The sequence below is a fragment of the Bombyx mandarina genome, chromosome 25 (assembly GCF_030267445.1).
Source record: "Bombyx mandarina strain Sakado chromosome 25, ASM3026744v2".
NCBI lineage: Eukaryota > Metazoa > Arthropoda > Insecta > Lepidoptera > Bombycidae > Bombyx > Bombyx mandarina.
In genome coordinates, this window is record NC_143231.1 from 2,625,823 (window position 1) to 2,639,572 (window position 13,750).

The 13,750-nt window shown below is 36.3% G+C and overlaps 1 protein-coding gene across 1 annotated transcript; it reads left to right on the forward strand.

The window, feature by feature from the left end:
- The first annotated feature begins 3,009 nt into the window (after positions 1-3,009).
- LOC114243899 (carboxypeptidase B) lies at positions 3,010-9,298 on the forward strand. The gene is made up of 7 exons (XM_089738713.1): positions 3,010-3,305; positions 4,795-5,194; positions 5,617-5,704; positions 6,576-6,775; positions 7,360-7,435; positions 8,359-8,413; positions 9,058-9,298. Exons 1-7 carry the CDS (start codon positions 3,010-3,012, stop codon positions 9,296-9,298), a joined length of 1,356 nt encoding a protein of 451 aa, XP_089594839.1.
- Positions 9,299-13,750: the final 4,452 nt, after the last annotated feature.

Consider the following 13,750-nt stretch of genomic DNA (forward strand, 5'->3'; position numbering starts at 1 on the left):
ACATTTTTTTTTTTTTTTTTCCACAGGAGAAAATCGCCGGATCCCCACCCGCACGGCAGGTGGGGTATGTGGGAGTCGAACCTCACTAAAAACTCCTGCCGCTCACAGCCGGCGCCCTACCCCGGACCGGGTGGGAACCCAGTCGGAGTTATTGAGACGGCGGGACAGGGTTTACGCAGAGCACATTACATCCATCCCGCAACACACCCTACATACCATATATTTGACGCACACACGCATGCATACTATTTATTGTCAAACTTTTGTTCTTGACGTCTGTTGTCAAATTGAGAATAGATTAAATATTGTTTGTCTTAATATTTTTTATAGGCGAAATGTGTGATTATAGAAGTATAAAATACAATCATAATAGTGTACAAACTTACAATTCCAATTAATTATAGTCGAATTTCGACTACTGCGGGACCTCTAGTTTCAATTATTATTCCTGTCTTAATATCATTAGCTTACGATCGGGTATGATGTTACGGATAAAGGAAAAAGTACTATCTTCTTGTGTGAGTTAAGTGTGTAGGTAAAAAAGGCTATGTTATGTCAAATCCCTTTAAGAAAGTTTTAAATTGATTAATTATTTAAATGAATTAACTAACAGATGTCCAAGTTACTTTAATCAAATGAAGAGTGAGCGGTAACAAGATAGGCATTAAAAAAATTCAGTAACGAGCTAGACAGTCTAGGTTCATTAAAAGTTGAGATTTTAATGAAAACGAAGCATCTGATGCTGTCAATTTAATTACATGTAGTGAATGCGTTCAGTTAGATGCTACATTGAATTTTCTTTCTTTATTCGCATCTGCATTTTAGGAGCATTAAAAAATATTTAAAAAATTATGAGGATTTTTTTGTCTCTATTATCTATAGAAAACCTTCAGAATCTTTTAAATATTTCTTAATACTCCTAAAATGCAAATGGGATTAAAAATTAATGAAAGAGAAAATGTAGAAGAATTTTCAGAGGTTTTTTTCATGATAATATTATATAGTGTAGGGACACGCAAGCGCTTACGTGTCCCTACAATATTCCTCCCCTTAAAAATTTTTGTTACAATTATATAAATTTTTTAAGTTTAAAATTATACAATATATCTATATAATATATAATCCTAGTAGTTAGCAACGCACTGTGCAACAGCAGCCCGCCACCAACGCAACTGATACGGCTGGTTATATTTAAAGTGTGATTATATGTGATTATATTTGAAGTGTTTATTAATAACTCTATTTTATTTATTAAGCATTTATATACCTAATGCCCCAAAAGAGAGGCAATTGTACGAAGTATGTTATTGTTAACTGTGTTTTGTTTACGTCATTACTGTGTATTAGTTCTTTATTACTGAAGTCACAATTGGTAACAACATCTACAGTAGTGATCCAAAATATAGATAGGTAAGATATGATATTCGAACCGTTTCCATGTAAACTAAAATTAAATGTCAAATTTCAGAACAGTTCAATTTGATTTGGACTCATATTTCATTGTACTTGAAAAATGGCCTCGTTCAAAATAAGAAGGCAAATTGTGAAGAAGTGTACAGTTGTCTTATACTGGAGATTTTTAGGTGTTTTTAGATAACTCGATTAACTGCGACTGTGAAAAGTACAAAATTCTCTACTTCATGTTTGCCAATAAGAGAATCTTCCGCCTCCGAAAAAACTTCCGCTAGTGACTGGAATCGTTATGAAAACGATACTTCACAAAACAAAACAGGATAAAAAAGATAGTTTTCCAAAATTAATACGTGTTATTAGATATTTCACCTTAGTTAATGTAGCAGAAAAGGGTAGAAGAATTTATGACTTGCTATAAATTTTTGCAGCCAGGAAACACGCCCTGATACTCAGAGGTCAGGTAGATGTTGAAAAAATTAGGTAAATAAAAGTTAAGTTCTAGTTAGAGTGGATTTCCACTATTGAAAACCGTTAAAGTTTTAGTTTCTTGGATAATAGATTATTTTGAAAAATAGATAACAGCTTAAGTTAGTTAGCTTAAGGTAGATATGGATAATACTAAGATAATACTAAGATGCATTCAAAAACAATTAGATCGTCAATATAAATAAAAATTCAACAAAGCGAATGTTGCGCATCTAGATAAGACTCTAAGACAAGAGACTGATGAATAGACTAATATCCAAATAAACTAAAATCCATGTGGCCTAGTTGCTATAAATTTCACTATTAAAAATTAAATCCGCAAGATCGATGTTTTCAACGCGAATACATTTTAATCTCAATTGGACATGAGTAACCGCAGTTCTAAAGGACAGCTTGGTCACTGAGCTAATAGAGGTCACGATTTATGGCCACCCCATAAATTTGCGGGGCGACTTAACATGAACGTACATCGTAATATGGGAACACTGGCTTTTGTTCGTACATTTGGATTTGACTTCTTGAAATATTAAATTCCTTGTTCGAATAGGCAAGGGAATCGGATTCCGGTTGCAGTCAAAGACGGAACTATAATAATCTTTAATGCAGGAACATCTGGTCGAAATGAAAAATACAAATCCTATCATTTCATATTTGAATTACGATGAAATTTAGTGTTTAGTGCTATTGATTTGAGATCAATCTAAAGAATGGACGCTGTGGACCACGTAAGGTTTAAACGTGACGAGTCAGAAGGAATAATGGGAAAGGAAAGTTACTATTGACGGAACAGTAACTTGACATAATCAAATTATCATCAAAATAAACAAAAAATATACTCCCAAAATCATAGCTCAATAAACTCATAAGCATATAGGATTAAAAAAAAAATTTTTTTTTCGTATTAGTAAATAAAATTTATTCAGATTTTGAAATTTGATTTTATTCATGAAAAGAAAATATCAGATCAAGTAAGCAGAAAGCTGAAAAGTAATAGCAAAACTTTTTATGTTTTATTTGAAAATCAAGTTTGACAGTAAATTCATAGACTTACGCTGGAAGTTTGATAAGCTGCGAGGAAAATAATTAAAAAAAAATTTTAATGAAAAAACAATGCATTTTAAATGTCTAATGGCAATAGCTTTATTTTGTGCCAATATTATAATAACCCGAAGCAAAAGATATGATAACTTCATACTCTATAAAGCGACTCCCGTCGAACCAGATCACTTGATATTCTTTCAGAATCTGGACCGCAAAAAATATATCGATGTTGTGTTTTGGAAGAAGCCAAACAAGTTGTTCGAAGACGTCCACTTTATTGTGAACCCTTCAGACAAGGAGCTGCTATTGGAGAGAGCTCAACATTTTAATTTGGACCTAGACGTGCTATCAGAAAATATTCAAAGGTAATTTTCATTATTTCGTAATAGTATCGTAGTTTTTATTTCCTTACTAGCTGACTTGGCAGATTTCGTAGTACCTCAATCTATACTAATATTATAAAGAGGAAAGATTTGTTTGTTTGTTTGTTTCGAATAGGCTCTGAAACTACTGGACCGATTTGATAAATTCTTTTTCCATTAGAAGCCGACATTGTCCCTGATGAACATAGGCTACTTTTTTTTATTTATTTTTTTTGGTTTCATGTGTGTTTTAATGTTTCCGAAGCGAAGCGAGGGCGGGTCGCTAGTCGATAAATAAAAGACCTAAACTTTTGTATAAATAAAATTAAAACAAACAAAAGGAATCCGTCCGACGGGGGACACATCAAAGGAAAAACAAAATTGTTATTATTATTTAATTCCGTGCATTTTCATATTTATCTACCTTTTAAACCTTCTCTGGACTTCCACAAATAATTCAAGATCAAAATTAGCCAAAGCGGTCCAGCCGTTCTCGTGTTTTAGCGAGACTAATGAACAGCAATTCAGTTTTTATTTCCTTATTTGTGTTTTTAATTTAAAAGAAAATAGTACTAACTTTATAGATAAGTTTTGTAGCTTAATTCGACACGGCTTTTTATTATGATAATTTAAATAAATATATAGTTGCACACGCTGCGGTAGCTGCGGTGAAATGTATAAATCGAGTCTTGTTACAAATTGACATATTATAATTATACTTAAAACTGATCTTTAACCTTGTAGCTTTTTTTTAACCGTTTATTTTTAATAACCCGTTTATTTTCTTATTTAATTCGATATCCAAACTGTGCCAATATTTGAGTGTTGACATGAATTTTTTCCGTAAGGTAATTTTACAGACAGTGAAATTGTGGTACGAATTTTAAACAGCTAAGAGGTACACAGTTTTGCTCTGCAGAAGATAGTCTGATCCATTGATTAATGCCTTATAAAACTAAACGTAAAACATGTGTAAGTAACCAAGCAACTTGGTAACTACACTCCAACGGTACATTCATAGTAAAATATTTAGTTTTAACTAGCTGACCCGGCAGACTTCGTAGTGCCTCAATTGATAAATAAAATACTTAAACTTTTGTATAAAATAAAGTTAAAACAAACAAAAGGAATCCGTCCGATGGGGGGACATCATAGGAAAAACAAAATTGTTATTTTTATTTAATTCCGAACATTTTCATATTTATTTTAAACCTTTTAAACCTTCTCTGGACTTCCACAAATCATTCAAGATCAAAATTAGCCAAATCGGTCCAGCCGTTCTCGAGTTTTAGCGAGACTAACGAACAGCAATTCATTTTTATATATAGAGATTTGAAGTAAAAACGAAATACCATACATTTCTTTCCATAAATTGTTTCTATAAATAGCCAGGACCTCAATATTGTCGTCATTTTCGATAACTTTAACAACTATTCCAAGCACAAGTTTATTATAGCCTACCAGCTAATTTATAAAATAATCTCATTTTCAGAGCATTCGACAGTCAAATAGTAAAAAATTACCTTCGATTACGTGTGGAATCTTATACCTGGACTAATTACCACAATTTAGTGGATATCTATCAATGGCTAGCAGATTTAGCTCTGAAAAATCCTTCCGTAACAGGACTTATGTCTATTGGAAAGTCTGCGGAAGATCGAGATATATTTGTGATTGGCATTAACCGGTCGGGGGCCAAATCTAAAGTTATTGTCGAAGGCGGTATGCACGGAAATGAATGGATATCTACAGAATTCCTGTTATATTTGGCTTATAATCTCATAATGTCCAATCGCACTACAAACGAACGATTGTTTGAATTGTCTAACAACTATCACTGGTATCTGTTACCTGTCTGCAACCCCGATGGATACGAATTTAGCCATAGTGAAGTAAGATTTTATTTGCATTAACAAGTATGTAGCTATATTCTGATGGGCGTTTTACATGTTTCTTAATTCAAATTAAATCTTGGGTTAATTTGGACACGCTCACTACACGTCTTGAAAATTTGCGTTTCAGCCTAGAAGACGTAATGGATAAGTATTGCTGAAGCAGTATGAATCTAGTTAAAGTTTCTATTGTTAATAGCACTGTTAAAATTGAGATAGATTATATACATATAGAATATTGAAGTAGACTTAGATGAACAAACTCCGACCTTACGTTGTGTTTGTAATTACTTATCACAAGGGGAACCCTTAGTATAGGCGTTGCTCATCAAAGCATTAAATCTTGTAGTTAATGAAACCTAACCTACTTTCGAAGATAATAATTGAACGAAAGTTATTTAAGAGACTTTATTGAATTACAGGACCGTTTGTGGATGAGGAATAGAAGGAACGTGGGTCATGGATATTTCGGTGTAGATTTGAATAGGAATTTCGATTATAAGTTTGGAAGTGAGTTTGGATTTTTTTAAATACCTATTTTTTTCCCTTGCTGATGAGTACTACATATTTGGTGATAGACGATACAACAAGGATCCTATTCTTCAAATAAGAACATTCAAGATTCAACCACGTCTACATGACAGGGTGGTTGTATCGACCTATAGATACTGGCAACATGTACCTCGTTGATAAGAAAACAAATACAAAAATGCAGTCAAGGAAGAATTTTAGATAAGGAGTGGTAGTACGTCTAGGATTAACAAAGTCACTTACTTGTATTTTCTGATTAAAAGCGGGCCTGATTATCATTATTATGATAATACGATTTAGAACATTTTAAGTGTTCTAAGGTGAAACTAAAGGTCAATGTAACGATGTTTGACCGAACAAAAAATGCGAAAATTGATTAGAAGATTTAATTTTAATTCAACCAAGGCGTCATAATAATGATAGAACTCAATTCACGCTATAAATTATTTATTCAGTTTTTGTTAATGTGTGAGAAAAATATGAAGAGTTACGGTATCAAAGTCTATTTCCGCCACAGGTCATTTTTATTGTCTTATTTAAGTATAGCTTGACCATTACTTAAACTTAACTTATTGTGGAAATTGATTAGGCATTTTCTTTGTAATAAAATCTTCAAACTAGTTAGGTGGCTTAATAGTATAGATACAATTCTCAAGGCTGCATCATATATCAAAGCGGAACGCATTACTGCTTCACGGTAGAAATAGGCGGAGTACCTTCACATGCAAGTTCACAAGACGCCCTACCGGTATGCAATTAACAACTAAGCTACCCAACTAAGCTAACAAATACCTAACTAATGTATAAATATATATATTTAATTAATATCCTTATATTGTTTGGCCGTCAGAGCATAACATAATTCCCAATTCAAAAGACGACAGCTACGGTGGACCGGTTCCGTTTTCGGAACCAGAATCAAGAGTCATCAGGGACTTTGTTACGAAGGAGAGCGAAGGCCTCAAATATTATTTTTCGTTTCATGCATACGGTCAAAAAATTGTAATACCGTACTCGGAGAGCAAAAACAATATGGAGCACGATGAATTGGTAAGTCGTTGTTCAATTGAGGCATTTATTGGTCTTGCAGTAATTCAAGTTAGAACTGAAATAATCGAAACATGACTGTAAATTGAAATTTTGGAGTAGATAGTACAATCATCCGTAATAGTCGTATCTTGAACTTATTTAATATATTTTGCGATTATCCAGCCTATTGGTAGTGGTGTGGCATAGCGATTATCCACCCGATGTCTTCCTGTGGGTGTAGCAAAAGGTGAATTAGAGACATCAGCATCACCATAGGCATCAGCTGTTTTGAGTATGAAACCGATTGACCGCCGATTGACTTTGATCGCCAATGGGTAATTGTCTTTGGTAGGGTGTATTCTGATCTTCCACGAACGAATATTTTCATTCTGTCCTTTTCTCTCCTGAAGTAACGATGCAATCCAATTAGATGAGCAGGGTAGTATATTCCTATGAAACCGACACCCACTTTCTGTTCTAAAACAATATTCAGTTCATTGGCAATGAGCTCGAGGGACTTCAGGTAAGCCAATGAATAGACCAGCCCGTCCAAACAAGTAAAAAATACTATTAAAGAACTAGCCCTAATAACTATTTTGGAACAGGACAATTTGGGAAAACAAGCCATCATAAAAATGTTTAGAACAAGCGGAGTGAAATACAGTATCAGCACTGGTTACGGTGAGTATATTTATATAAAAATTTAATTGTTTTCAATCGTCCATGATTAGCCTATTCGTTCTACATGTGTACTATTGCACAAGCACTTATTCCATGTGGTGCCATTTGGTTACCGGAACCCATAAGTTGTATATATGTAGCCGTATACCTTGAAAGAAGAGGAACTCCAAATGATTCAACAGCTAGATTATATAGGATGCTTCGCTGCAGAATATTCAAGGCTATAGTTGGTACCGCTGGTACCGCTACTGTTTTAGAATCAAGAGAGTTTATAATTGAAGAATTAGACAGTTAGATATTAGTGAGTATTCTGCGAGGGAATGCATTCTGGTTTAAATTACAACATTCGTTGTAATATTTAACTCGTAATTGTGAATTCAACCTTATTTGAAAAATTCACAATTACAGTTTCAAATCAGGTAGCGTTATGCTATTCCCAGATTACCTTAACCGCTGAGCGGCAGGTGAGTTCGTGTTCCTAAGGTAGCGAAAAAACTATGTAATCATGTACTTAACTATCGTTTTTAAAGTCATTTTAGAGATTTAATATTTTGTTAAACGAGACCAAACCCTACCAAAACCTACTGGTGGTAGGACCTCTTGTAAGTCCTGACGGGTAGGTACCACCACCCCGCCTATTTCTGCCGTGAAGCAGTAATGCGTTTCGGTTTAAAGGGTGGGGCAGCCGTTGTAACTATACTTGAAACCTTAGAACCTATACCTCAAGCTGGGTGGCGCATTTACGTTGTAGATGTCTATGGGCTCCAGTAACAACTTAAGACGCAGTAAAAGCAATAAAAAAAAGCGAGATTTGGATACTTCTAATCCTTTATATAATATAACATTATACATTATCATTAACATATCATGAAATCATTGGAAAACGACTTTATTTTTCTCATAAAACATTTCTTTATGTTTAGGAACACGTATAGCAGGCAACAGCGCTGCTTGGGTAAAGAAAGATCACAAAGTAAAGTGAGTACATTAAACATATTTCGCTTCTCTTATTTTTCATCTTCACTAAGAGGATTATTCTTGGGAATAAAGCTTATTGATTCCTTTGAAACTTTAGATACTGAGGCGTCATTTTTTCTTACGTAATCAGCTGGAACAAATTGCGTACCATATTGATTTCGCATATCCAATACGCGACGTCGCCTACGTCAATTTATTTAATATTTTGTTATGCTTATTACAATCTAGTACCATGAAATAGCTATTTAATACATATCACTGGTGGTAGGACCCTCTTGGGAGTCCGCACGGGTAGGTGCCACCACCCTGCCTATTTCTGCCGTGAAGCAGTAATGCGTTTCGGTTTGAAGGGTGGAGCAGCAGTTGTAACTATACCTGAGACCTTAGACCTTATGTCTCAAGGTGGGTGGCGCATTTACGTTGTAAATGTCTATGAGTTCCAGTAACCACTTAACACCAGGCGGGCTGTGATATCGTCCAGCCAGCTAAGCAATAGAAAAAAATATATATATTAATACATATGTATATGGCATTGCTTGTAGATGAAAAATCCGAGATTGTCTCATCTTGCTTCCTTTGAGCAAGCGGGTGAACTAATGTTGGACATTGATTTGCTCTTACAACTTGCGATATCATTTTTATAGGTACGTCTACACATTTTTTCTACGAGATAACGGAACATACGGCCACGCGTTACCCCCTGATCAAATTCAGCCTACCTGTGAAGAAGCCCTCAGCGGATTAGTTGAAATCATGACAGCCAAACCGAAGCGCGTCAGGTCTAATTTGTTTAGCCCGGCATCAAGAGCAGCAGCAAATCTAATTTTGCTACCGTGTCTGGCTTTGATAATTAATTGTATCATTCAATTTCTTGCAGTCTTTTGATTATGATGCTTTGGAATATTCTCGTTTGTTTTTGATTTTAATAATTTATGGTCTATATTATTATCCTCTATAGTAGAAACAGACACTAAGAAACAAAAAGCCGAATAAACCAGTAATAATTATTGAAGGTAAATTGTTAGGGCTGCGGAGAAAATGAAATAAATTAATATCACAAGATGATATACATAAATAACAAGAATAGTGGATAGTGGAGTTAGTGAACTTGTTCTTATTGGACTAGTGTTTGTCTTGTATGTGTCAGTCCGTCTCGAGCTTCCATATCCATAAAAATCTATAATAGCTTGTCTCTATTGCTGGCTGTTGTATGTAGAACGCTAAGCTGTAGTTCTTTTTATGTACTTATGAGTCGTTAGTAAAGTGAATTGTGAAAGTAGCTTATCTATAGGTGTTTGAGAGCCTGATTACGAAAGGCCATTATCTAAACTATACACTTGGCATGAGCAACAAGAATTATAAGCAAGTGGCTCCTTAAGCCGCCCATTAGAGTCCCCAAGATACCGCAACTTGGTTGCACGCCAGATGCCAAATGACCGCCACTTGAACTTACTGCCTGCACAATAGCTGCACCTTGGCATATCTTGTGTTTTATGAGGCTTGGTGAGGTTATTGTCAAATTTCATTAGGATAATTTCGGTATCACTTCGAGCTATAAGACATTGGAGGGTTGTTTTTTCTTTTTACAATGAATAGTTCGGAATAGTGATGGCAGTTGCTTATGGACAATAAGGTATAAATATGGATAATGTTCGGATCGTCGTCAACCACCTACCTATTGAGAAGAACTTAAAGCTCTCTTTGAAGAAAAACGTCCTATTAGTATGTTCAAGATGAGCATGGAAGAAGCTTCCTTCCAGAGCTCAGTTGTATGCAACAGAAATAATCTCTAGAAATGTAAAAACTGTAAACGAACTCAGTGATTCTAGATAATAATAAAAATCGGTAAAAAAACTTTTAAGTTAAACGGTTTTATGTGCACTGAAAACTACAAAATAAATAAATAGTTACTTACCTATCAACCTACGTAAGTGATCTCGGTCATTAATATCTCTGATGGTAGTGGTTGTTATAACATGAACCATGTCAGCGGCCGAAAGGCAGTTCATGAAAGAACACTAACACCAGGGTTTGCTTGGTAGGTAAACTAAGCAGCCCACACTATAACAAGTAGGTATTTAGACCTTCTAGTTCAGAAATATTTTAGTACTAGGCAGAATAGCTTTTAGGCATATTAGAATAAAATAAAAACGTGGGGCCCCTCTGAAATCATACCTATGGCAGAGCATATCTTATACTTTGGTAGATCATGAGCTCGGCGCTCGCTGGTGAAGCCGCCACGGCTGGTTATTGATGGTCAAAACCTCCAGTTACGATTATAGTAAGTCGATTCAGCGGACCCTGGACTCCGGAGCTATGAGGTTTCGGATGCGACCGGGATAAACCGCTAGGATGATAATGATGACGATTATAATAAGTCGATACAATCCACACTTAGTATAGTAGAAAGTAATATAGAAATAATAATGGGCCCCACGTTTTTATTTTAGTCTAATATGCCTAAAAGCTATTCTGCCTAGTACTAAAATATTTCTGAACTAGAAGGTCTAAATACCTACTTGTTATAGTGTGGGCTGCTTAGTTTACCTACCAAGCAAACCCTGGTGTTAGTGTTCTTTCATGAACTGCCTTTCGGCCGCTGACATGGTTCATGTTATAACAACCACTACCATCAGAGATATTAATGACCGAGATCACTTACGTAGGTTGATAGGTAAGTAACTATTTATTTATTTTGTAGTTTTCAGTGCACATAAAACCGTTTAACTTAAAAGTTTTTTTACCGATTTTTATTATTTTATTCTAATATGCCTAAAAGCTATTCTGCCTAGTACTAAAATATTTCTGAACTAGAAGGTCTAAATACCTACTTGTTATAGTGTGGGCTGCTTAGTTTACCTACCAAGCAAACCCTGGTGTTAGTGTTCTTTCATGAACTGCCTTTCGGCCGCTGACATGGTTCATGTTATAACAACCACTACCATCAGAGATATTAATGACCGAGATCACTTACGTAGGTTGATAGGTAAGTAACTATTTATTTATTTTGTAGTTTTCAGTGCACATAAAACCGTTTAACTTAAAAGTTTTTTTACCGATTTTTATTTTCTTGTTTTTAGTATTTAGTGAAATTGTCTACCAAATATTCCTCATTCTATTTAATTCATTCAGTGCATCATTATTACATGGTTTCTTACCTGATAATTTAGTACAATCTAATTCCTCAATTCATAGCCCTTCCAGAGACTTGACTCGACTTAGAGCCACGTATGCTTGTCCTTCCTCAAACAATTTTGAGCCCAAATATACTACTGCATGGTCGACGGTGCTGCCCTGAATTTTATGGACGGTGAATGCCCATGACAAAACTAAGGGCAACGTCCTTCTTTCAGCCGTACCATAATTGAATTTTGCTGGAAACTGTATGGCTTTAGGGTAAATAACGTGCATGCCGTTACATTGCACGCCGGCAAATCCCGAAGTGAAAACGCTGTGGTCACCTTGATGCCATGAAGCCCGAATAATTCTAGCAACGTCATTAATACTAATGAATACATTTGGAATTTCAATTCTTTCAGGTTCACCGTTTTCAGGTATATCTGGCACACTAAGTCGTATTAATTCTTGTTCACTAATCTGGACATTTTCGTCAATGCGTACATCTCTATAAAGCGGGTTATTTCTAGTTAACCATCTTAAAGCGCTGTAGACTTTTTCGCGAGATATTGTGAATTCTCTTGTGATGTTCAAATTCTCCAAACGTTCTGTAACTACAACGATACCCACCTGGCTGGAAGATCTTGGAAGCATATTAGATAATCTTTCACTGACCTCAAAGATATCTTGGGCAACAACACTGCTTGTCCGCGGAAACCGTACTGCCCGTATAGCCCAGTAAATTTTACGATTTTAACAAACGGGATGATTCTACACAGCAAGCGCTGCTCTGCTTGCGTCAGCGTTTGAATCTCATCTGGTATTGAACCTGGATCCAGATTATTCCAATACGCCTTTGATTGTGTTATTGTTTTATTACTGGTCACATGTGTTTGGCAGCGCAAACATAAAAGTAATGTTGTTTTTGAAGACAGTTCTGCAGGTAGATATCCTAATGCAGCTGTGTTGTAACGTACAGTATGAATTTGGTTAGGATAACAATGCTTCGTGCAAATGTCACAAACGTGTATACACGATGTGTTAATAGCATTTTCAAACGCTTGTACATGATTTTCAGCTCTGCGTTGCTGTGCACGCTCACGTTGGTTATTTCACCTGTCGTGGCGTTGCTCTGTGTGGGCGTGTTTCTGAAGCTTCTAACTCCTTTCGTCTCTCACGCCGTCCTGTTAGCCTGGCCTCGTGTTGCTCAGATGTTTCTGACGCTAATAGCTCTCTTTGTCTGTTACGTTGTAATCTTAGCCTGGAGTCATGACGCTCAAGTGTTTCTGACGCTATAAGCTCTCTTCGTCTGTCACGTTGTGATGCTAGCCTAGACTCATGACGCTCAGATGTTTCTGATGCTAACAACTCTCTTTGTCTGCCACGTTGTGATGCTAGCCTGGACTCATGACGCTCGGGTGTTTCTGATGCTATTAGCTCTCTTCGTCTGTCACGTTGTGATGCTAGCCTGCACTCATGACGCTCAGGTGTTTCTGACTCTACCAGCTGCCTTTGTCTCTCACGTTGTGCCATTAACCTGGTATCATGTTGCTCAGGTGTTTCTGTTGCTAACCGTTCTCTTCGTTTCTTGTTCTCTTCGTTCTTTTTCGTTGTGTAGCAGTTTCGTTTTTATTTTTGTTTGCTTTTTTATTTATTGTTACCATGTTGTTCCCACGATTAAGGGGAATTTTGACGGTCGACCCCCCAGAGGTCCAGTAAAGGGGCAAGGCTTAATATACAACAAGATGCGCCCAATCTTGAGGGGGAAGCGGTTACGACATTACATTTTTATCCACCCTAATGCCATACAGTCCTCGGCACGTTTTAACCTATTATTTTCATCGCCGGATCATCATGCCATCGTCTTTAGTGACTGTGGTCGTAATCATAATGGATTGGATCGGAAGACCCCCGAGATTCTCACCCTCCCGATCGTGGCCGTACGCCGGCGAAATTGGATCAGTAGATGTTTAATGTCTGTTTCTGATGTTAAATAATAAGGGAAGCCCAGGGAGCGGGCTCCGGGGGAGAAACAGACGGGCCTGATCTACACCCTCTCCGCTGGACTACTGTGCGAAGCTCAACCAACGCCGCCCCCCATGACGGACGTCATCTGATTGAACCTGGTCCAGTTCATATGCGATCCTCTCAACACTAAGATTGTAACAGTCTGCAGTGTCGGTTCCCGAAGCCCGATTATGGTCCTCAACTCGTTAAAAG